At 37.6% G+C, this 25,561-nt stretch overlaps 1 protein-coding gene across 8 annotated transcripts in view; it reads right to left on the bottom strand.

Moving 5' to 3' along the window:
* The window catches only part of ITSN2 (intersectin 2), a 126,244-nt gene that overhangs the window by 33,836 nt on the left and 66,847 nt on the right, over positions 1–25,561 (bottom strand). For all 8 annotated transcript variants that reach the window (XM_027555941.1, XM_027555948.1, XM_027555947.1 and 5 more), the window contains 12 exons: positions 21,800–21,936; positions 18,832–18,968; positions 17,735–17,832; positions 13,874–14,040; positions 13,435–13,579; positions 10,075–10,280; positions 8,094–8,158; positions 5,230–5,396; positions 2,599–2,644; positions 2,299–2,420; positions 1,204–1,300; positions 596–787 (listed from right to left, as the gene is read on the bottom strand). In XM_027555941.1, coding sequence (XP_027411742.1) covers positions 596–787; positions 1,204–1,300; positions 2,299–2,420; positions 2,599–2,644; positions 5,230–5,396; positions 8,094–8,158; positions 10,075–10,280; positions 13,435–13,579; positions 13,874–14,040; positions 17,735–17,832; positions 18,832–18,968; positions 21,800–21,936 — 1,579 coding nt within the window. The remainder of the gene's footprint in view (positions 1–595; positions 788–1,203; positions 1,301–2,298; positions 2,421–2,598; positions 2,645–5,229; positions 5,397–8,093; positions 8,159–10,074; positions 10,281–13,434; positions 13,580–13,873; positions 14,041–17,734; positions 17,833–18,831; positions 18,969–21,799; positions 21,937–25,561) is intronic.

Genomic DNA, 25,561 nt, shown 5'->3' with positions numbered 1-25,561 from the left:
ATGTAATACCAAATCATATACATTGAGATATGGACCCCTGCAGTAAAAGTAGTGAAACGGATCTTAATTCATATATCTCTGTGGCATGAGTTACCTACCTTAAAAGATCACCTAATGAGATTTTTGCAAGCACTTTATTTGTAAAATAAATTTTATAATTTTCTTCTAACCTGGGTGATGTGTAATAACGTGGGAAATAAGGTTGCAAAATTAATAGCACCTGTACACTAAAAGGGTCATTGTGCACAGGTGAATACGCTAACTGCCAGCTAGTCTCTACTCTCTCTCAAGCTGAAAAAGGCTGGTGTAAAGAGAAGCCGCAGTGTAGACTGCTATCATACCAAGGAACTCATGAAAGAACTAGAACTTTTTTCAGATAAAGTCTAACAGTAAGGTCTGAAGCTAGGTAAAAAGTATTTGAAAAAAAGCAATATAACTTTTGATTTTGTGAAAGTTTCTTATTTTATTTTCTTACTCTAAACATTAATATACATTCACTGAGAGTGCTAAGATTTGGTTGAGAAAAGTAAGGAATGCAGTTCTGTATGTTAAAGCTGATGCACTATTAAGAAGTAAATAGTTTGATATTACTCACACTGTTGACTTGGATCTGCATCTGTCGTCATCTTAACGTAGTTTGAAGGGAAGAGACCAGTCACCCCACTGGTTTCTCCTTGCCACCAGTCAGGATCATCCTTGTTTAGAACATTAATAAGCTGTCCCTTGGAGAAACTGAGCTCGTCCTCGTTGTTTGCCGTGTAGTCATACATGGCGATCACCTGACACACTAGCAGAGGAATAATGACAAAGTAACAAGTTAAATTGAGTAAGTCTTCCTATTAGCATCATATGTTAAAATTCTGCTAACATTTCCTTTAGCTGTTCTCTCCCACCCTCCTTCCTCTATTCCCTGTTTCACAAAAGCAAGAATTTCCCAAATGTAGTTTGGAAATCCAAGCGACTGCTTTGAAGTATGATGGTAGAGCAATTAAACAATTTCAAGGAGTGATGTAGTCCAAGCATCACTGAACAGCTGGCTGTTTCTAACAGAACTTTTTGGAAAGGAAGTTCTCACAGAGGTAAAGAAAGAACAAATTTTAAAAATATTTTTCAAAGAATTGGCTAATCTAAGAAATGCTGAGTTAAAAAAAAAAAAACAAACAAACTTCCTAAGATGAAACCCAAGTTAACCCATTTCCATACCAGGATGAAAGGCAGGCGCAGTTCTTTCACTACTTGGACCCAAAAGTTTAACATGGCTGGCAGGAAACCATCCTTTCTGTCGCTTTTTCCCTCTGGCCTATAAAATTAGCAAAAAGAACACAAAAAATGAGACTAAAGACAATTATTGAGACATAAACTAAAAATAAGAAAATCCAAACTGTGTAGTAAAGAATTTAACCTTGCCCAAAGGGAGGCCTGGCCTTTGCCTATGGCTCCTGGAAGGTAATCTCTAAACCTTTGAGACGTCTTGACTGTTCAAAGAGTGTCTCAGTTTATGTGGGGGGCCGTAACGATGCAGGAGAGCCTAATGATGTGATTTATGGTGGGCCCTCTGGGTCATAATATGAACACAACCTCTGGAGGGACTGGAGACTGAGTTCAGCCATGTGAGCAATCAACCGTGTCTATTTGATGGGGTTTCAATAAACACGCTGGAAACCAAGGCTCAAGTGAGCTGCTGCTTGGCAATACTCCATGTGTACTGTTGCCAGGAGATTTAATGCTGCCCATGACTCCATGGGGAGAGAACAACGGGAAGCTCTGTGTTAGGAACCCTCCTGAACTCTGATCCATACATCTCTTCCCTTGGCTAATTTTAATCTAAATCCTTTTGCTGTAATAAATTGTAACCAGGAGTATAACAGCTTTCAGTGAGTCCTGTGAGTTTTTATGGGAAATTACTGAATCTGGGAGTGGTCTCAGGGCCCTCCAAATTTACAATCTGTGTTAGGAGGGAGGGTATCTTGAGAACACTTGAATTCTGCATTGGCCTTCGAGGTCAATATTAAACAACTGAAAGATTTAATATGCATCTCAACACTATTTGTAGAAGTCTATTTGGAGATTGTTCAGTCTCAAAGTTCTCTGCATACTTCACACAAATAATATTTATAAACTAAGAAGACCTTTCTAATGTTCTCCTAATAAGTAAATACCTCTTGGAGCTTTGTTAATTATCAAACTAATTATTAATCAGTCAAATAAGATAAATTAAATTTTTATTAATCTTATTTTTCTAATGAGCAGGCATTACTTTTATAATAAAATTAACAAATGTTATTTAAAAGTTATTACCTGTAATTCCCCTTGCCACCACCCACTTGTGTTTTTCTTTAGAATTAGTATTAACTGTCCTGGTGCGAGGCTAAGCTGTTCAGAACCAGAAGCCGCATATGCTGATGTTACTTGAGCAATCTCTGAAAAGAAGAAAAACAAGGGACTATGAATTCAAGACTATTAAACACCCTAGTAGTTCGTCAGCTTCATCATGATACATATACCAGGTTTTTTTTTTAAGAAGAAATATAAGGGACTATGAATTCAAGACTATTAATGAACACTTTGGTAGTTTGTCAGCTTCATCATGATACATACCAGGTTTCTTATTTGATGTTCCAGATTTGCTAGAACTCCCAAAACCCTATAAGGAAAAGATACAGTTTTATCATTTTTCAACAATCCAGGGTTAAAAGTACACAGGCTATTAGGGACTAGAGATTTCTAATTCCCAGGGTTATCGTTTCTTTAGAGTAAGAGCAAAATAATGATTAACCTTATACTGATCAAATAAGTTAAGAATCCAATACTTATGGGAGATCTGATTCTGATAGAATACATTATATGTAAGTAGCTGATGTTGGCAACTCAACAGGAACAGCTCATTTTCTGAATCTTTTCTGAATATTAAATGTTAATACAAATACATTTCATCATTGGGGGGTCAGAATCAATGCCCACCACATATAACACATGTGCTCTGGCTATGTTAAGGCATATGTGAGTTTTGCTCCTGTTACATACAAGGTAATGCTTTTATTTTTAATTTTTTTGCCATGTTCCTCCTGAACCTGACCTAAGAATAAAGAATCAGATCAGATCAGTGGCTCAGTCGTGTCCGACTCTTTGCGACCCCATGAATCGCAGCACGCCAGGCCTCCCTGTCCATCACCAACTCCCACAGTTCACTCAGACTCACGTCCATCGAGTCAGTGATGCCATCCAGCCATCTCACCCTCTGTTGTCCCCTTCTCCTCCTGCCCCCAATCCCTCCCAGCATCAGGGTCTTTTCCAATGAATCAACTCTTCGCATGAGGTGGCCAAAGTACTGGAGTTTCAGCTTTAGCATCATTCCTTCCAAAGAAATCCCAGGGCTGATCTCCTTCAGAATGGACTGGTTGGATCTCCTTGCAGTCCAAGGGACTCTCAAGAGTCTTCTCCAACACCACAGTTCAAAAGCATCAGTTATTCGGCGCTCAGCCTTCTTCACAGTCCAACTCTCACATCACAGGAAAAACCATAGCCTTGACTGGATGAAGCTTTGTTGGCAAAGTAATGTCTCTGCTTTTGAATATGCTATCTAGGTTGGTCATAACTTTCCTTGCAAGGAGTAAGCGTCTTTTAATTTCATGGCTGCAGTCACCATCTGTAGTGATATACATACCGGCAACTATGACCTGTTTGACTTTACAGGATAAGTTGGCCCAATCACACTTCTTATTTTTAGGAACTGTTATTTGTAGACGTTTTAATGATGGCCATTCTGTCAGGTGGTACTTCACTGTACTTTTGAATTTGCATTTCTCTAGTAAGCAGTGATATGTTGAGCAGTTTTTCATGTGCCTATTGGTCATCTGTATTTCTTCTATGGAGAAATGTCTATTTAAGTTTTCTCCCCATTTTTCAATTGGGTTTTTTTTTTTTTTTTTTTCCAATTGGGTTGTTTTTTTGGTGTTGTTGAGTTGTATAAGCTGTTTGTGTATTTTGGAAATTAAGCCCTTGTCAGTTACATCATTTGCAAATATTTTCTCCCATTCTGTAGGTTGTCTTTTCATTTTGTTTATGGTTTCTATTACTATACAAAAGCTTGTAAGTTTATTAGGTCCCATTTGTTTATTTTTTGTTTTTATTTGTATTGCCCTTGGAGACTGACTGAAGAAAACAGTGGTATGATTTACATCAGAGAATGTTTTACCTGTGATCTCTTCTAGGTGTTTTATGGTGTCATGTCTTATGTTTAAGTCTTTAAGCCACAAATGTAATTTTTAAAATATTATATAATGAAATGTAGCAATAAGTGAATACTTGCATAACTCAGTGATTCAGTATTTGCCAAATGATCAATGAATGATGTCATCACACTCGGTATGCAAAACAGACTGGTGAATTTAAAAAAAAAAAAAAAACAAAAAAAACAATAAGGAATGTTCACTGATTTGGCTTCAGATTCTGCACTGCAAGTAATCTATAAGAATTTAGTACTTGTTAAGTTTTGGTACAGCAGTGTCAAAGAATATCCACAGGTATCCGAACATGTTATTAAAATACTTTTGTTATCGCTCATATTTGTGTGAGGTTGAATTTTCTTCAACTACTTCAACCAAAAGAATATACTACTCTTTCCATTAAACACTTTTGAAGAGGGAGAAGTACATATTTGTTTTCCATTAAAAGCAATTTATTTAAGTCATCATATAGTGGGTTTAATTTCGTTATTTCAAAATGAATTAGTAAATTTTTAAAAATTTCAGTCTTAATTTCTAATATGGGAAATATTGCTAGATATAATCCATATATTTTCAGAAACTTTGGAGTCCTCAATAACTTTTAAGAATGTGCAAAGTTCCTGAAATAAAAAAGTCTGGGAACTGCTGCTAGTGGTAGGAGAAAGGCAGCAGGAACTCTAAGTGTGCGCTGGGTCATAATAATGGCAGAGCCTCAAAGATTTACGGATTCCTTTTAAGCCTCCCTGAATCCAAACCATTCCCTAACTTCAGTTATCATGAGGTCTGCCCCTATCTATGGCTCTTGTTCTTGGAATTTCATAAAATCACTTCTCCTTTATCTAACAGGATCTCTGTGATAAACTATATTTTATTGGAGTTACCTTAAATGGTCTCCTTGTAACCAAAGCAGCCCAACCAAAACCATATGTAAGCATCCTTTATAAATATGAACCTTGAGCAACAGGAATGGAATGATTCTGTTTCTATACCAAAGTAACTCTACCTCCTGATCTTTTGGTTTGACATAATTTGATGGAAAAATTCCAGTTCTGTCTCCAATACTTCCTGTCCACCATTCTCCATCTTTCTGGGTCACCAATATTTCTTCACCTTCAGTGAAAGTCAAATCTCCAGGTTCTACACTTGAATATGAATAAAGTGCAATATACTCTGTAGGGAATAAAGAAAAAGAAAAACTAATTTTGGTTATAAGATTACAGAAGTAAAAAAAAAAGTGTTAATTTCCAAGATTTTGAGTAAATTAGCTGTAAAAGACCTTGTGACTTAAGGAAACCTAATGTAAAGAGACGTTAACGTAGAAAGTAGAATGAAGTAATTACTTAATAATTACTAGAAAAAGACTGGGGCTCCCCAGGTGGTGCTAGTGGTAAAGAAACCGCCTGCCAGTGCAGGAATTGTAAGAGACACAGGTTCGATCCCTTTAATCAGGAAGATCCCTGGAGAAGGAAATTGCATCCTACTCCAGTATTCTTGCCTGGAGAATGACATGGACAGAGGAGGCTGGTGGGCTGCAGTCCATGGGACCACACAGTCAGATACAACTGAAGCGACTTAGGATGGATGGAAAGCTTTATCACAGGTTTCTTTTTTCCCACTGTATCATCATCATCATCATCATCATCATCATGTCACAGAGAATAACCCCAAAGCTACAAATATATATCAGTATCTCTACAGGGTCAAGACATGGAAAAGTTTTTTTAACCTTCTTACATATAGTTTAATCTCTTAAATTCTTTTCTCTTTAATTCTTTTATATACAGTTATGCAAATGCCCACTCTTCAGCTGACATCAATATGAGAGGCCAGTTTCCATCACAATGGTCCAGCTCCTAGCACGGTGCTTGGCATGGAATAGATGCTCCATAAATATTTGTTAATGAATAACCTTAAGGGAACTATTTAAGTTTTTATATGTATTTGTTGACATGAAATTTGATCTGCAGATCATAAACTGAAGATGACCAGAACCATCAAACAAAAACTATTTACTATCCACATTCCCATACTATTCAATTTAGCTGACTCAATAAAACAAAAAATGGACTGCAAGCTTAAGGTATGTTGTAATAAGCGAGGTTCTTTTCAAAATGCTCCTCACCACTTTCCTAGCATCATTCCACTGCCTTTATTCCACAGTACACCTCCGGCTCTAGGCTTGCTGGTAACTCAAGTTCCCTAGGACTTCCCTGGTGGCTCAGGCGGTAAAGCATCTGTCTACAATGAGGGAGACCTGGGTTCGATCCCTGGGTTGGGAAGATTCCCCTGGAAAAGGAAATGGCTATCCATTCCAGTACTATCGCCTGGAAAATCCCATGGACAGAGGAGCCTGGTAGGCTACAGTCCATGGGGTTGCAAAGAGTCGGACATGACTGAGCGACTTCAATTTCCTTTCCTTTCCTTTCCTAACCTTTCACAGCTGAGCCTTGGCTCACGCCTTTCCCTCTGTCCACCAAGCCTTCTCTTCCTTCATCACTAAGCAAGACCCTACTCATTGTTTAAGATGATTCAATGTGGCCACCTCTGTGGATTCATAGGTCCTACTCAAAATTGTGTTTTCATTTAGAATTTATTACAATTATATGCCTATCCTTCCCATTCTACTATTAGCACCTGGGAAACTGTGTTTTATTCATCCTTGTATATGATGAATAAAACATAATTCTAGGCTTTAGAATAGAATCTCTAATGTAGTAGATAATGAATAAACTGTTTAAATTACTATTAAACTGATTTTCTTGAGCAATATAAACAAAATGTAAACTATTCAACTAGTTTTACAATGGATATATACAATTCATTTATAAACCTATAAAACTATTACATAAAAACACTGTCTGAAGTAAGGATAGACATTTTTCAACACATTTTCAAAATTAAGATAGTCAAACCACCCAAGGGGCAACAAAAATTTCTTTGTAATATTTATGATTAAAGTATATCTTGATTTCAAATCCTACTTAATAATTTATGTGCCATACTGTAATTAAAATGCAATTCAGCAAATTCCCTGGTGGGCCAGTTGTTAGGACTCCATGCTCTCACTGCCAAGGGCCTGGGTTCAATCCTTGGTCAGGGAACTAAAAATTCTACAAGCTGAACAGTGTGGCTAAAAAAAAAGGCAATTCATAAACAACTAAATGTACTAAAATTTCCTTATATTTTAAACATCTATAATATATAATAAAAGGAAAACAAAAAATTTTATGCTATTTCATTTCAACACTTATCTATTTATTTATTGAGGTCATGGTGGAGAGGTCTGACAGAATGTGGCCCACTGGAGAAGGGAATGGCAAACCACTTCAGTATTCTTGCCTTGAGAACCCCACGAACAATATGAAAAGGCAAAAAGATAGGACACTGAAAGATGAACTCCCCAGGTCAGTAGATACCCAATATGCTACTGGGAGCTGACTCGTTTGAAAAGACCCTGATGTTAGGAAAGACAGAGCAGGAGAAGGGGACAACAGAGATGAGATGGTTGGATGGTGTCACCGACTCAATGGATATGAGTCTGGGTAGACTCGGAGTTGGTGATGGACAGGGAGGCCTGGCATGCTGCGGTTCATGGGGTGGCAAACGGTCGGACACGACTGAGTGACTGAACTGAACTGATATGAACTTTTATAGTACTGATTTTTTTAAAGTGTCAAGTATTTTCAGTCATTTATTTTCTATCTCCTAAATATTCATGTGAAATAGAGTGGCAGCAGGTTTCTTCTAATTTCACTTTAACACTGAAGACACAAAAGCAATAAGAGTAACAACTGTGGGAAGTCAGTTATATAACTAGTCAGTAGCTAATCTGACCTCCATCCAATTTACAAATTAACCAAAGCTCACCTTCTCCCACTGTACAGGCTGCAGAGGCAGGTTTCTTGTTTACAGATGCATACAAAGCTTCTGGTCTGCCAAATAAACACACAAAACAGATAAAAAACAATAATAATACAATAAAAAGGGTATCATCACATAAATAAAAAAGAAAGACGGTTTGATGAAGACAGCACGTTTTTAGCAGTGTGCTCTTTTAAGGGCTAAAATTAACTGAAATATTGTCTCAGTACACAAGCTAGAAATACGCTCATACACTTCAAAATCTTAGTGGATTATAAACTGCCTACTTACAAACTACTAAATTTTTAAAATCTATTTAATTTCAATATGATTTATAAATAGTTCTTCAAATGTGAGTTATTTGGCTTTTCTAAATCTAAAAGACATTACACACCGGTAAATGGGCAGTCATTTGGTGAAGCACATATGGGGCTGGATTTGGTTAGGAAAAAATAAGGACAATTATAAATTTTACTACTTGTTTACAGCACAGTACATTTAAAATATATAAAAATAACAGCACTTTATTTTTACATCTGGAAACATATATAGCTTTTATTTTTCAATTTAACCTAGGAAACTGTTCTAAAAAATCTAGAAAACTGTGGCAGTAAGAACTAGACATCTGTATATATATCAGGGGTCCCCAATTATGTGACCAAATTGTATAGTGAAGCAGTTTTCGGGTTAAAAGTGGACTCTTACTACAACTCATGGGCACACCAAATGGACTGCCTGGCTGAATTCTCCATTACTATAGGTTTTCAAGTTGTGTGCCCTATCTGTTAGAAAGGATCAGTAATCGAATGAAAAGTTAGAAGAAATGTCTTTTTAAGCATTTAAACTTAACCTATTTGTGTCTATGTGTTCCTTCTCTGTAAAATGCTATGGAGTTTAAATAAGATAATTACCATAAAGGGTCTGGCACAGTGCCAGCACACACATCAGCTATTACTGTTGCTACTGTTATCACACGCTCTAGAATTCCACGTCAGTTTGAAAAGTAAATGTCTTCTGACATTTGAACTAAAAATTAATGTACAGAACCTTAGCACTGAAAGAATTTTTAAAGATTTTTTAGTTATTTTCATTAAATCAGTGAAAAAACTCGAGACCAAGAAGGCTTACCCCATACAGTCTGGCAAAAATAGAATCAGAACTCAAGGATCTTAATTTCCAATGACCCCATTCCTTTTCAATAAATCATTTTGCTTTTCTATTTAGACCAACTTCCACATAAAACACAAGTGATAATTATCCACAGCTACATTAGAGTACTTAGTTCTTGGTAGTAAAGATGTTTGATGACCTGACTCCCCTACAGACTGGGAAATAAAGACCAGAGACCCCATCCGGTTTTGTTTTTTGTTCATGCAAAAGTTTCATTCGTGTGTTCTTTCGTTAGCTCCTCTCTTCACTAAGCAAGTATGATTGAGCAGCTACTAGGCATTAAGGTCACACTAGGTATCGAAAATCTAAAATGCAAACAAAAAAGACATGAATCCCACCTCCTAGAGCTTATGATCTAATAAGGAATATAGGTAAGAAGGGAAATAGCTACAACACAGTGTGTCATGAGCACCAAGAAAGGTGACCTGCAAGGAACTCTGGAGATCCAGAGATGGGAGAGGCAGAGGCAAGGCCCTCAGTAAAGGTTTATCTAAATATTGACAGTTCACAGTAAACAAGGGAGAAAGCTCCAAAGGAAATGAACAATAACTTCTCTAACCTGCTGGTGCAAAGAAAGCAAACGATCTAAAATTTTAAGCACTTTGAAAACTTTAGGAATCTGAAATAACTAGAATAAAAGATATTCTAAAACTGGTACAAATACCTTAGGTATTTCACTCTAGGAATCACCATTCTGATATTCAGACTTAAGTTTAAACTTCTAATTTTCCTGCACAGCCAGTTGTACTTTGGCTGACTCATCAGTGAAACTGGCAACATCCACATCTCATGTAAACACACAAAACTAAGTGCTTACTCTTCCCGCTTAACTTCACTCCCAGGGATGATTTTGACGTAAGATTTCGGAAACCATCCTCTTCCTCCGTGAACCTCCCCAAACCACCAATTTTCTTGCTGCTCTAAGACAGTAATAATATCATGTTTTGAGAAGTTCAAGTGGTTTTCTTTCTTTGCAGTCCAAGAACAAAGGGCCTGTGCTTTCAGGTTTTCTACAACCTGTCCCTGTGAATACAAAACCACAAAATCAGAAACAAACAGAAAACAATGACAACTGTCATTTCTGTTTCCCAGGATATAACATACTTACTGCTCAAACAACAGACTGGTTTGGTATGGCAGTGAGTTATTATCAATGATGACTTAAGATAATCTTAATCTACTGATTTAAAATTATATATGACAGACAACCATCTGAATAGCCTTCTATGAATTTAAAGACCCAACACTTACCATTCAAGGAGACACCTTGGCATTAAGCACCATGGGTATGGAAGGCAAACCCTGTACTGAAGAAGCGTACTCACAGACCCACTAAGTATGTATCAGGTAACAAATGAAAAGGGAAACCTTTCTTTCCTCACTTCCAAGTCTCCGCACTGCAGTGGATCCAGTTTATTCCACAAGGATGGAGATGCAGCTGTGCTCGACCTTCTTCCACTTTTGTTTTCTGTCTCCTAACTTCTTCATATTCTTCTTCTTCCTTTCTTGTCTTCTCTCAGAGGAAGGAGTGTTTCTGTTTTGTTGATAAGGCTAACCCCTCTACCTGGGCTCTAAACTTTCTACCAGGTCCTCCCATTTTCTAAAAATATTTTGTAACTTCGTGAATTCTCTCTTTTGAATCTTTAATTTCTTTACTTCTCTACTTAATTCTACTTCTAACTTTCTTAAAGAAACAGAAATCTTGCACTTGCTTTCCAATTTCACCTCTCAGTCCATTCTAATTTAGGTTCTGCAATCGTTTTACTACTGAACTTCTTGACAAGGTTACTGATAACGTCAGAGCCAAAAGTTTCTTCAAACCCTTTCTTTCCCTGATCTCTGATTGGCAGTGACATCACTGAAACCCCTCCACTTTTCTGAAGCTCACAGTCTGGTGACTGATGGCTCCTCTTTGGTCCAGCCTCTTTCTCTTCCTGTTTCACATGATTTCTCTTAAAATCTTATTTATGCCTAGGATCTCTCAAATCTGTATCTTTTAAAATTTATATACTTTTATTTATTTATTTCTGGCTGGGCAGAGTCTTCGTTGCTGCTCAGGCTTTTCTCTAGTTGCAGGGAGTGGGGGCTACTCTCTAGCTGTGGTGCTCAGGCTTCTTGTTGCAGTGGCTTCTCCTGTTGCAGAGCACAGGTTCTAGGGTGCATGGGTTCAGTAGGTGAAGCTCGTGGGCTCGAGTGCACAGGCTCAGTAGTTGTGGTACACAGGCTTAGTTGCTCTGTGGCATGTGGGATCTTCCTGGATCAGGGATCAAACTCATGTCTCCTGCATTAGCAGGTGTCTTTTTTACCACTGAGCTACCAGAGAAGCCCTCAAATCTATATTTTAACTGTAACTTTATCTTTTGACCTCTAGACTTGTAAATCAAGCTGCCTGCTGGGCCTGCCCTCATGCTTAGGTATACAAATACCTAAGTTATACATCTGAAATGTAATCACTTTTAGAACTCACCAAACCCATTCCTCCTACATTGTACAATGATACCACCATCCTCTCAGTCACTTGAGCTAAAGACCTTGAAGAGGTATCTTTAACTTCAACTTCTTCCTCATTCCTCACGTTCGATGGATTGCCAAATTTTGGTTGACTAATACTTTTTTAAGTCCCTCTCCTCTTCTGTATATTTTCACTACTGTGACACTGATTCACAGCATCACCTGTTACTACTGTAATATCCTCCCTTTGGTGGTCTCCTCCCTTTGCTTCCTTCTACCAATCTGGCCTCTACATGACTGCCAGAGTTCTCTCTCTAAAATACACAACTCAACTCTCCTTTTGAAAACCTTCATGGGCTTTCCACTGGCAGCTCAGCTGGTAAAGAATCCACCTGCAATGCGGGAGAGACCTGGGTTCGATCACTGGGTTGGGAAGATCTCCTGGAGAAGGGAACGGCTACCCACTCCAGTATTCTGGCCCGGAGAATTCCACGGACAGAGGAGCCTGGCAAGCTATAGACCACGGGGTCGCAAACAGTCAGACACGACTGAGCGACGTTCACATGGACTTTCCACTGCCAGCTGCTTAGTATGACATTAAATGCTTCACAAATAAATCTCAACCTCTCTCTCCAACTACATTTTAACACTTTCTTTATGAATCTGGTAATCTAGCCACACTATAAACAATACTTGTTTCCTATAAACTCCTGTGTTAACATGCCTCAGTGACTTTCCCCAAATTGTTCTTTCACAGGAATAACTTTCCTTCTCTGTTTGTTAAAAGCTTGCTCATTTTTGAGTGTTCTACTGAAATTGTGAAGCCTATTGTGAAGCCTGCTCTGATTCCCACTGGTTGAACTGAAATACTCTCTCTTCTGTATACCCCTTAGGATTTCATAAAATATCTTCATTACAACACTTCTCATACAGTTTTTTATTTGTGTCTTCATTAGCTGATGACTAACGACAGAATTTTCTTCCATTAAATTTCTAGCACAGAATAAATGCCTAGGACCTATGGTCACACAATAAACATTTTTTGAGTAAGGTGAAATCTGCAGGACTCTATTCTGATAAAGTCTGCAATTTCTTTTTAATAATGTTAATGTAACAATGGGCTTCCCTCATAGCTCAGTCTGTAAAGAATCTGCCTGCAATGCAGGAGACCGGGGTTCGATTCCTGGGTCGGGAAGACGCCCTGGAGAAGGAAATGGCAATCCACTCCAGTATTCTTGCCTGGAGAATCCCATGGACAGAGGCGCCTGTCCACGAGGTTGCAAGAGTCTGACATGACTTAGAGACTAAACTACCAGCAATGTAAATGCTTGCATCTTGTTTACATCTAAACCAGAGGCTAAATACACATGTAATACAGTTCTTACACAATGACTTATTTAAGGAAAACACAAACAAACAAAAAAAACCCCAAGCCCACAGCTCTTCTTACAATAACTACAAATTAAGAATATAATCAAATTTGTAAAGATGATATTTTGAGTTTAGAAACCTTAGCTGGTACCAACTTGTTACTAAGAGAATAAACTGTTGAGAAATCCCTAATAATTTCAACTTTGTATCACATATGAATGGTTAAGAACCAAAACAAAATGCTACAAACTGGTAAATGAATCAATGAAGCCTTTGTGCAAAAATCTTCATTCTATTTTACATGAAGCATGAGCAATGTCAAAGAATAAAACACACAAAAATGAAACATACAAACCTGTCCATGAATCGGTGATACAGACACAGGGGACACAGTGCGAGTAAAAGCTGATTTTTTCTGCCATGATGTGTTAACACTTAGGTTTGAAAAAGATACATTTCGATAATCGATCACAGATGCTGGTTGGTTTGAAGAAAGTGATCTATAAATATAACAATATGATGTAAGTATACTTAATTGTTTAGAATCTAATGAAGTACTACCAATTTATCTACTCATATATAATATACATTGTGCTTAAACACAAATTATTAAAAAAAAATCATGACCTATGTTTTTATTTACTAAACTTCAGTATTAAATTTGGAACAAAAGGTACTCTGACAGAGTCCAGTGCAGATTACAACATGATTAAATATCAGGTTGACACAAATACATATTAGGGATTCAAACATGTGCAGTGACATATAAATTCCATTATTAGCTAAAAACTTACTCAGAAGTTGAGGTAGCAGATACTGTAGGAGGAAGTAAGGCCTTCTTAGGAGACACAGATTTTTCACTTGATGTCACTTTTTCTACATAATTGCCTGGAAACCAGCCAAAATTTCCTTGAAAACTACCATAAAGCCAACCAGGTTCTCCTACAGTTTTTTCATCAACCTATGGAAACAAAAAGAAGAATTAGCAGTGGTTGAAAAGCCACATATTTGCAAAGAGAAGAGATGCAGAACACTGTCCAGCAGCCTAATTTTCAGAATCAAGTCCATCTAAAGAGTCGGACATGACTGAGCGACTGAACTGAACTGAACTACATGGTTAAAGCATTTTCTACAATAGGTTACTACCTCTAACAATTGACAAGGTGCCCTTTTAAACTTAAATTTTTAATTTTATCCAAGTTAATACACAAAAATAGTTCACAAAGACCAGTAGAATCTCCATGAAGGCAAGAATAACAAACCCCAGGAATTATACAACCTAAACCTGATTTAAATATTTGGTCTCAAGGTGAGGAATTACTGAAATGTATGAGCACTGGTGTTCAAACACTAACTTCCTCTTTTTCTTACCAACTTTTAAAAGCATAATTTCTTTAATATTGTTTCCTAATATTTTCAACCTTATGAAAAAGAAACTGCCCATTCATTTATTCTTCAGAGTTAGGCCAGATTTGCTTTGTAAGCAGTCAATTTTAATCAATTTTATACTTGTCATTTATGATTATAATTAATTTCTAGTTGGCAATTAACATAGAGACCTAAGCTAGGAAATTTTACATAAATTCTCACAGGCCTAGAGAAACTATTACTTCGAAAACAGCATTAACAGATAAGACTAGAAACAGGTTGTGATGAAAAATGTTGCCAGGGTTCAGAGGAATTTCTAATTTATTTCACTTTTCTCAAACCTCCTCTGCCATTTTCTCACATTAAATTGATTAGATCTTGCCTCCTATCTTAACAACAATACAGAAGCCCTCAGATTTGACATCACCTCTACTTCAGCAAAATTTATGATCCCATCCACTCTTTCATCCAGCCCTCCAACCACAAAGGAAAATGACCCAGTCCTTCCACCTCTCCCTCTTCCCAGGCTCTAGACCCCAAGCCCTCCATGTTGTCAAGAATCTTTCGCGTCTCCATCCGTTGGTCAGAACAGAGAGGTCTGACAGGGAGGCCTGAGGTGCCTTCCTGAGCGTTCTGTGTTCTATGTGTTGATATGAATGGTGGCTTCAATGATTTATGTTGTCATTGTTTTACTTGCGAGGTCGTGTCTCTTTTGCAACCCCATGGACTGCAGCCCGCCAGACTCCTCTGTCCATGGGATTTCCTAGGCAAGAATACTGGAGTGGGTGGCCATTTCCTCCTCCAGGGGATCTTCCTGACCCAGGGAATGAACTCATATCTCCTGCACTGGCAGGTGGATTCTTTCACCACGAGCCACCTGGGAAGCCCTTTCAAAGATTTACATATGTGTATAAATTATTGGAGCTACTCACTGATGGCTGTGCACTTTACTAAATGTAAATTATAGCTTAATTGGGAAAAAAAGTCTCTCTCTATTAGTAATTTACTCTTTCTGGTATCATTAACCCTTTTTCTCTGCAGACCCTTTCTATCATTAAACTTGGTCAAGCTTCTGCCAAGTTAAAAAAACAAGAAAACAGAACAACTTCCCTCAATCCACATTTGTCATTATTTTCCACCTTCACTTCCTTCTCCCCTTCAGAAGCCAAGCTCCTTCAAGAGTTTTACATACTCACTGTCTCCTCTTTCCTTCCCTCCAACTGTTCCTCAACTCACAGAAATTTGGCCTCTTCCTCCACTATTCCACTCAACTAATACTCTTCTTCTCAAGGTTAATAGTAACTGTGCTGTTGCTAATACAGTGGTTATTTTTTCTAAAGCTCTGTCTTGTTTTACATGTGGACCACTCTTTTCTCAAAATCCCCTGACACCACACTCTGTTTTGTTTCTTTCTTTAGTCGTTCTTTTCTGGCTCCCCTTCCTCTGACAATCCCTCAGTGTCCATGCTTCCCAGAGAGTGCTCCCTCAGCCACGTTCCCCCTTCTTTATTCCCCCTTAGGGGAGCTCTGCCACAGTCACGTCTTCAATGACCATCACAACACACTAATGACATCCAAACTGGCCCCCTCTGACCTTTTCCAGAGATCTCTCTAGATACCTCTGGATATGTAACTGCTGCCTAGAAATCTGAAACTCATCCCAAACTGAACTCATTATAATTCCCACTTAAATTTCCTCCTTTTAATCTTCCTCTCTTAGTGAATGAACACAATTATTAACTAAGCTGTCCAAATCAGGTGTGTGCATGCATGCTAGGCTGCTTCAGTCATGTCCAACTCTTTGCAACCCTATGGACTATAGCCCACCTGGCTCCTCTGTCCATGGAGATTCTCCAGTGAGAATACTGGAGTGGGTTGCCATGCCCTCCTCCAGGGGATCTTCCTGTCCCAGGGCTTGAACCTGCGTCTCTTGCATCTCTTGCATTAGCAGGCGGGTTCTTTACCGCTAGTGCTACCTGGGAAGCCTCCAAATCAGATATCTGACAGTAACTCATGACATTCTTTACATCAACGATTCGGCAAAGAACATAAACACTCAAGAAACTCGCAGCCAACCTTATGTTCCTGCTGTCACCACCACCAGATTGGCCCTCTGACTGTGGGAGAGATCTGTTCTAAAGTGGGCAGCTGTCCACACCCTTCTTCTACTTCTTTGGGATATCTATCTTTCTCAATGAACTATAAACTTATTCAGAGCCGAGACTGAATTGTTTACTATATCCCTAGCCTAGTACAGCCTCCAACAAGAATTTGCTGAAACAAAAGATATAATAAAAAAATATAAGTAGGCTCTTGGCCAGACATGCCCAGACAGGCTGTATTTCTTCATTCTTGGACACCACCTCATCACCGCCAACTAGACAAGGAGGAATGGCAGGGTCAGGGGACTGGGGACTCAAGTTGCCTACGTAATGGACCTCCCTCAGCTGAGGAGCAGCTACGCATGGCCACTGTGGCAATGGCAACAGAAGCAGTGTGTAGCTGGGGAGGATACTGAGCATCTGAATAGTTGGTTCTTGTAAACCCTAGTCCAAGTACCATTCAGCTTTTGCTACTCAACTGATAAAATACACCAAACTGGTGACAACGCAGGTTAAAAAAAGGAAACAGACACTGGCTAGGTAATCTAGGTAATATAACCTTTGTTTTCTAAGAAGAAAACTGAAGACGGGACTAAAATCCAAGTCGCTATGCTTTTACAGCCTGTATTCTTCCTAATGTATCACAATAGCTCAATCGATGCTATTCCCTGCGTCTTCTCTTATTCATCCATTTTACATGGCATGTGATTATACAATAAAATCCTTTTTGTTCTGCATCTAGTTAGAACTACAGAACCTAACTCTTTCAACTCTTTTAATGGTTGTCAGAAAATAACTAGCTCTCCCAAATGCCACTGTAATTTATTAAAATAAAATCAGTGTCACTTTTTATGGCATAAAGCAGCATGGCCTAGTGAAAAGAACACTGGGTTTAGAAATGAAAAGACATGTACTCGCACTCCATGCTGGCAGCGTGCCACTGAGGATGACAGCTTATGTAAGTCTTCCTTACCTGTAATGTCCTCTGCAGATCTGCAGTATGTCTTAAGAACCAAATGAGGTGATGCTGAAGATGTATTTTTAAAATGGTAAATTACTGTATAATTCTTTACCGTCTGAGCCACCAGGGAAGCCCCATAATAGTATACTCAATATTATTATTGAAAGTAATATAGTACAGTGCACTCAGCTTATTCATGAGAAAAGAAAAGACTTTGTTTCCAACCTGTATTATATCCCCAGAATTAAAACTCATTTCATCATGGTTCCTTGCTTCAAAGCGATATAACGCTCTGTAATTCACCAAAGTACCAGCTGGCTCACCTAAAGAGAAGATTATTATCATTATTTGCTTCTTTCATAGATACACATCTTTGCTATGACTCAATGAAGAGCTCAAAAAGAAAAAAAAACAAACAAACTGAGCACCAAACAGTATAATGAGAATCCACTTGATATAGGCTTTAAGTATTTTTAACAGTCACAGAATCAATATAAAAAACAAACAAGGATATTTGTCTTAAGCAGGATGCAGCAAAACAAAGAGAGGACTGGCAGGATGTGTCACACGCATGGATAAGGGAAGGCGAGGATGGTGACCAAGCTGTGCCAGGCGGAGGGAGACTAAGCTGCAAGGGGCTTAATTTAATCTGTGGAGGTCAGACTATCACAGGGAAGATGAATACAAAAGGGAGGTCACAGGTGAGGAAGTGAGTCAGTATAAACAGGGTTAATTACAGATTCATCAGTATGGTTCTAAAACCAAACACAGCAGAAGGGCTCACAAGTATACTAGACTTACTAAAGATATTTTACTTTGTTCATTTGTAGAATAAATGCTTTAACTTTAAAAAATTTTAATACACTGTATCATTAATAATGATTCAAAAATATGCGTATCCAGAAAAGATACAATACTTAAGTTGTTAATATTTTAGAAATACACTGGGAAGGGGTACTAAAAACAACGTGTATCATCTGAGAAAATTTCACTGTGCAAAGACTTAACAGTTTACTGTTACTCCATTAAAATAAACAGTTTAGTTACACTAGTGAAATAAAGTATTTTAAATTACTTCAGTTATGAACACTGTGTCCAGGTTTATGCATCGGTAGTGATGACTACTTTCTTTTCGTCATTTTAAGATTTCTACCCTCAATCTGTTTTAGTAAGACTACATATTTCTCATCCAAGTTTAAATTAGAAAAAGAATGAGCATCCACTTAAATTTTCTTCTTGCCTCATTAGAACCTTTTTTTCTTGTTGCTTTTGTTGCTCTGTTTCAGAAAAATCAAACCAATTATTTTTATCCTTATCCTTACTTTGTTTCTCCTCAGCTTTCCGCTCCACTTCTTGAACTTTTTCCTGTGCTTTTTCTTCTTGGAGTCGTTTTTGTTTTTCTTCTTCCTCCTTTCTAAGATTTTCTTTCCATAAGTTTTCTTTTCCTTGTTTTGCTTTCCTTTATAAAAAAGAAAAAGTTTGCATAATGTCCTAAATTTCTTTCATGCAAAATAAAAATATAATAGATCTTCTTCCTGACAAACTGAAGAAAAATTAATATTTCTTATATATTTAAATATAATCTTAAACATAATTATGTATTTACTACATACAGCAAAGACATGTGAGGGGGAGTGGAGAAACCATGGGGAATCAGGGCTGAAGGAGAAAACCAATTAGTCAATCAACTAATCAAGAGAGAAACTATGGATAAACAGATGAGCTGAAGTGTATGACTAACAATTTCTCACACTCCCAGATTTCTTCCTGCCAGCCAACCTCCTAAACCCAAGGGAAAAAAAGTGGTAAAAAACTAAAATGCAACTAATCAGAAAACAAATATAAAAATTGTATTTAAATTTCCTTTCCTTCTCTCTAGATTCTTTACCAAGACTGCTATCAAACTCTTACTCTCACTATCCTAGCTAATCCCTGTTTTCGGGATTTAGTCATTGCTGTGAAAATAGGAAATGCTTCTAGACAGACAGATTACTTCTTATATTATCATTTAAAAGTCTTTTTCATTTGTTAGATTTTGGTTAATAGATCATTTTTCCTGGAGAGGTCTATGCCTCTGTACAAGTTTCTATGACATTTGATACAGCTGCAGCTTCGTTTCTAGCTAGTCAAGATGACCTGTGATCATACAGAATTAATGCTCACCACAGCTCTTCCTGCACATACTTTTGATGATCTTACTGAAGGCAGAGCAGTCACCACCAAATTTAACATCTTCTTCAAGCCTCAGCAAACACTATCACGGGCTGTGACTGATGCATCCTGGGTTTTGGGGGGCACTTATGCCCCACGAAGGTGAAAGTCTTGCTTAATTCTGTATCTCTATTCCTATAATTCCTGGAAGAATTTGGAAATCCTAGATAATTGTAAAAACTGTAGACCCACTTAGTCATGAACCCTTTCTCCTCATCCCCCAATGTCTTATACTTCATACTCCTGGTTCATTATCACACAACTAGCTTCCACTCAACCCTCTGCAAACCCTCCTACACCTTCTATCACTTTGCAGAGTGCTCTCTCTACTATTTTCTATAACCAACATCCACCTCTCCTTTCAGAAGTATGCTTCTCTAGCAGTCTTGACTTAATTCCAACCAATATTCCCTTTCCTAGTTTCTTGGTAACATTCCCTGACAGTCTCTCATGTCTAGGATGACCCAACCTACCTTTATTTAAATTGTCATAGCATTATGAACACCACTATCAGGGTACTTGCCACATATTTATTGGGATAAACAAAAGACGAGAGAGTTAAGAGAATATAAAATTAAATTTTGGTAAAGTTTCTAAGTTTGTGGATGAGAAACTGGTCCAGGGCCAGAAGATGCTTCAAAAGTTGGACACAAGGCAAAGAGACCAGACCAACAATGGGAAAACCTGACTATTACCAATAGCTTTGAGTAAGAAGGCAACATAGCTGGGCAAGTGGCCAAGAAATCAAGATATAGTACTAAGACCCAGCTCTGAACCAATCCTACATGTTCTGATTGCTTCCCTCTACTAAAGTAGGATAATGTGTGAAGATGGTGAATAAAATGAAAATGTGTATTACTAATATGGTCTACTGGGCTGAAAGGAACCATGAGCAATGATGGAGAGATATCAAGATACTCGCATGTGCCAACAGAAAACCTGAGCACAGTGACTAGCAGTGCAGCCGTTGTCCAGTTCCCTTGTGGCACACAATGCTGCACAAGTTAGGTGGCGGATAAAAATCTCCTTAATTTAAACTTTACTGCCTCTACATCTATATTATTCCAGTATCTCTTGCTAGGGAGTCACAAAAGGATGAGTCTTGGAGTAAAAAATGTTACAGCTATTTGCTTAGCTGTCTGAATCCCCTACTAGAACTATAAGGAATCTAGAGACAAGGAGTAACCCAGAGTTTACCTGCATCACAGTCCACAGTGACCATTAAATAAAAATGTGCTGAGGTGGTTATTCTGAAGTTAGTAAGAAAAGAGGCCTGCTATATGGTAATGTGTCTTTCTTGTCTTCCCAGTAGCTATTTCATGGACATTACTCTTCTACTCTTCTCCAGGGTGAAGAAATGCTGGTGTGTTGATATTTGTTAATTATAACAATTTCTGATACTACAGAACTTGGGAGAAACATAGGAACGTATCAGAAGTAGAATCTTACGGAAAGAAAAAAAAGTCATGTGCAGTCTCTAAATGAATGGCTCTATGCTTCAGACACACAACTGTCTCACTTTTCTTTGCTACAAATGTAGGCAGTTGATGTAGCCCAGATATATATAAAGAAAACTGTATCAACATGGCATTTCTGCACTCAATATTACCCTCTATAAAATTAAGTACTTGGTTTTTATGATTTCTCAGGAAACAGTAATAGATTTACTATGGAGAGACAAAAATAATGGTGCTTATTACCTACTAAACACTATAGTTGGTTCTTTAATCTTATTTAATTCTGAATTAGCTATGTGATATGCATTACTGTTTCTATTTTTCAGATGGTAAAAACTGAGGTTCCAAAAGGTAAAGTGACTTAACCAAGTTCATGGTAGATCAAGATAACCCAGGTTGAACTCCAAAGCCTGTAGTTTTCACTAAGGGAACATTTACAATTGGTTACTGTAAACTCAGTCTGCAAAAGGAGGACTAAACTTCTAAACTTTAGAATCTAATTAGCATCTTAGGATAATGATTTTATTCCCCTTATATTTTTCATAGTCAAACTAAAGATATGGGCAACAAAAATTAGAATTTTAGTAGCAATATAGTATAATAAATTTATCAACTACATTACCTTGTAGCCTCATCTTCTAGTTTCTTTTTCTGTATTAACTCTGATCTTTTTCTTTCAATTTCCCTCAGTTTGTCACGTTTGATCTTATAAAGCTGTTCAATGGCTAACTGCTGTGTATTGTAACTTTCTCTCAGTTCCTAAGGAGAAAATAAAAAGTTAATATGGCATGGATTTAAATACTTTTGCCTTACATAAAAATGTGGCAACTGTATTTAAATATAAAAATCATAAAGCAAGTTAAACTAAAGTAAAAAAGATTAAAAGTCTTAAAAAAGATGATTAAAAAAATCTTAAATACATTAAGTACTGAAGGTATATAGCCACTGAGGACAAATTTATGTTAAAATCAACTACTTTTATACTAATTCATTCCTAAGGAACAAAAATCTTTTACAAGCCAAGTATTTGATTTGGTACTTTGTTTTCAATAGAAAAGCAATCCATTAAAAATTCAGGGAAAACAGTTTGCTTGTTACAACATTTGAAGAGGAATTTTGTTGAGTCATAGTTTTGACATGTGTAGTTGAAGCAAGTTATCCATAACTTTTATCCAGTCAGATATTGAACTAAACACAGAAATAATTATTTAATAAATTATGCAATATTTATTTAATTTAAATAATTTAATAACTAAAATGGAAAAGATAACGTCTACCTAAAACCACGACTAGAGTGGGTCAAAATAATGAAAAGTATTAAATAGGAATTAAATGTTTATTGAGCATCTAGTTCTGTGCAAAATGCTATAAAGATTCACAGGGGATCCAATCAAGACCATCTGACTCCTGAGTCTATAGTCCTTGTCTTCAAAGAATTCAGCCTCAAGGTAGAGAAAAGTGCCAAAATCTGGAACATAGTTGAGTGTCTTAGTAGAAACCTGTGATTATCCACTCAGTACTCCTTCCCCTTCTCTACTAACATCCTCTTCCTCCTTTGGGGAAGTTGCTTTATCCCCTGAAAACCACCCTTCGATGTGGTTTTGAAGAGTCTGTCACACTCAGTGCTCCTCCCACTTCCACCCAAGTGTGGTCACGTGATCAGAACAATCATAGCACCTCATTCCCCTGGCAAGAATGACTGGTGCAAAGGACATGCACATGATCCAAGCTGGGCCACAATCCCTTCCCAGGATTCAGATATACTGAGGAGGGGAGAAAGAAGCCTTTCCCTCACTAAACTCATTAAAGTGAGGGTAAGGTAAACCTGGGGCTGCCCCATTTTCTAGTGAGGCCATCAGGGGTAGAAATGAAGTCAACACAGCAAAGAGAGAAGCAAAGGTTAGAGAGAGAGAGGTGGAGCAAGGAGGAGTGCTGGGGAACCAAATCTCTGACTTCACTCCCATGTCTAGGAACTGCCCCTTCTACTGATTCAGTTAGTGGTCCTAGTATTCTTCCAGTTACCACTCTTTTTAGCTTAACTATTTTGAACTGAATTTCTTTTACTTGGAATCTATAGAATCCTGAACAAGACAGTAGAAAAAGGCTGGGATAAAGAAGAGGAAAAAACTCCAAAAACAAAGAAACTACCACAAAAACCTAAAGTAAACAAAGGAAGCTTCACAGCAAAGGTGGGAGCTTAGACCACATTTGGATAGAATTTTTTGGTAAAAGATGTCTTGGGGCATCTATCTATACACGAAAATAAAAACTCCAAGTCACAAGCAAACAAAGGAAAGTAGCCTAAGCTTTATTTCTTTTCAGAAATAAAAATATTTTATAGGTGAACCCTTTTAACTGAATAAATGTGATATCCAGAGACTATGTCCAAAATGTCTAAGATCAAGACTTAAGACAATAATAATACAAATAGCACCATTCATAGCAAAGTTTTCACAGATCTCAGCTCTCAGTTCTCTTACAGATCTCAGTTCTCTCTGTTCCACCTTTCTCTAGACTCTATTGAAAAGCAGAAGACTACCATGGTTACATTCTATGGAGAAGTAGCCTGGTTTAGTGAAAGGACTTCAGGAGCATGGGTCTGGAATAATACCCCCCAAGATCTGAATCAGGCTCTGTCAGTGACTAGCTGAGTAACCTTAGGAAACCTCATAGTCTCCTCATCTGTAAAATGAGGTTAATTACAGTACATGCCCCACAGCATTGCTATGAGAACTGAATGGGTTAACACACATAAAATGCTTACAATAGTGTAGGGCACTAAGTGTGTCCTTAATAAATATTAGCTATATTACTGGCTGAAGTCATAAAAAGGGAGAATTGTAATTTTAAAAGCAAAGTGGAGAGGAGCCAAATTAATGTTTGATCTTAATATGGTTGCAAGGTTAGCCCTCTAACTTGTCCTTTAAAATATTGTTCCAGGGACTACTCTGGTGGTCCAGTGACTCCATGCTCCCAATGCAGGGGGCTTGGGTTCAATCCCTGATCAGGGAACTAGATCCTGCATGCCAAAACTAAGACCAGCCAAATAAATACATAAAGGTTAAAAGAAAAATACTGTTCCAAGTCTTCCTTCATTAGCCATTCCTCCTGTGTCTGAATTAACGAGCTTCTTTGCGCTCTGCAAGGCATTATGTACATTCTCCTGTCATAGGCAGCATCTTCCAACTGTATGACCGTCTCTCCACTGGAGTGAGTTTCTTGACAACAGGACTGTCTTTCATCAAGATAATCCCAGCCAAGACAGAGCCTGGTAGACTACAGTTATTTAGTTAGTATTTACTGGGTGAATGAAAATATATAAACCATAGGTAAGGTAAGGTAAGTCACTCAGCTGTGCATGACTCTTTGTGATCCCAGGGACTGTGGCCTGCAGGCTCCTCTGTCCATGGAATCCTCCAGGCAAGAATACTGGAGTGGGTTGCCAGGTCCTCCTCCAGGGGATCTTCCAGATCCAGGGATAGAAACCGGGTCTCCTGCATTGCAGGCACTCTTAACCGTACATAAACCATAGTCTATGCATATTAGTAAGATGTGAAGAGTACCATGGGGCTTGCCAAAAACACTTCCTCTACCTGAGTTACAATGATCCTAGAAAGTATCATTAGACTCACTCCTCTGAATTAAGTCATGCTTCTAGGAGGTCCTGGTTAAATCTAATAGTTAACTATCACTTTGCAGGACAGCAGAAATTAACGCAACACTGTAAATTAACTATACTTCGATTTTAAAAATAATCAATGAACTGAAAACAAGTAAACAATATGCACTTACGAACAGAGTTGTTCTCCATCTTAACAGAACAACAGATCATTCTTTTCAAGTTAAGGAAGTTTTCTTCTGTTCCTAGTATGCTAATAATAACTTTTTCACTTTTTAATCATAAATAGGTGCTAAATTTTATCAAATACCTTTTCTGCATTTAGAGAGATGAGCATATTGTTTTTCTCCTTTAACCTGTTTATATGGCAAATTACAGTAAAACATTTTTACATATCAAGTCATCTTTGCCTGGATAAGATAAATCCTACTTGGTCATAGCTGAGTATCTTATAAATTTTCATATTCAACTTTTCAATATTATTTAGAATTTTTGCCTCTATGCTAAATTGATCTATAATGATCCTTTCTCACACTATTCTTATCAAATTATGAGGTTTATGATAGTTTCATGTGATAAGTTGGGAATACTCCCTCTTTTATATTTTGAAACAGATGTATAAAATTGGAGTTATTTATTCCGTCAGTAAAATTCCAGGTCTGGACTCTGTTTTAGAGGAGATTTTACACTACAGAATTAAAATATTTCATGACAATAGAGCTACCTATTTTTTTCTTGAATCAGTGTTAACAAATCATTTGTTCA

Source organism: Bos indicus x Bos taurus, chromosome 11 (genome assembly GCF_003369695.1).
Source record: "Bos indicus x Bos taurus breed Angus x Brahman F1 hybrid chromosome 11, Bos_hybrid_MaternalHap_v2.0, whole genome shotgun sequence".
Taxonomy (NCBI): domain Eukaryota; kingdom Metazoa; phylum Chordata; class Mammalia; order Artiodactyla; family Bovidae; genus Bos; species Bos indicus x Bos taurus.
The sequence above is the reverse complement of the archived record's forward strand: the minus strand, read 5'-3'. Positions and strand labels throughout refer to the sequence as shown.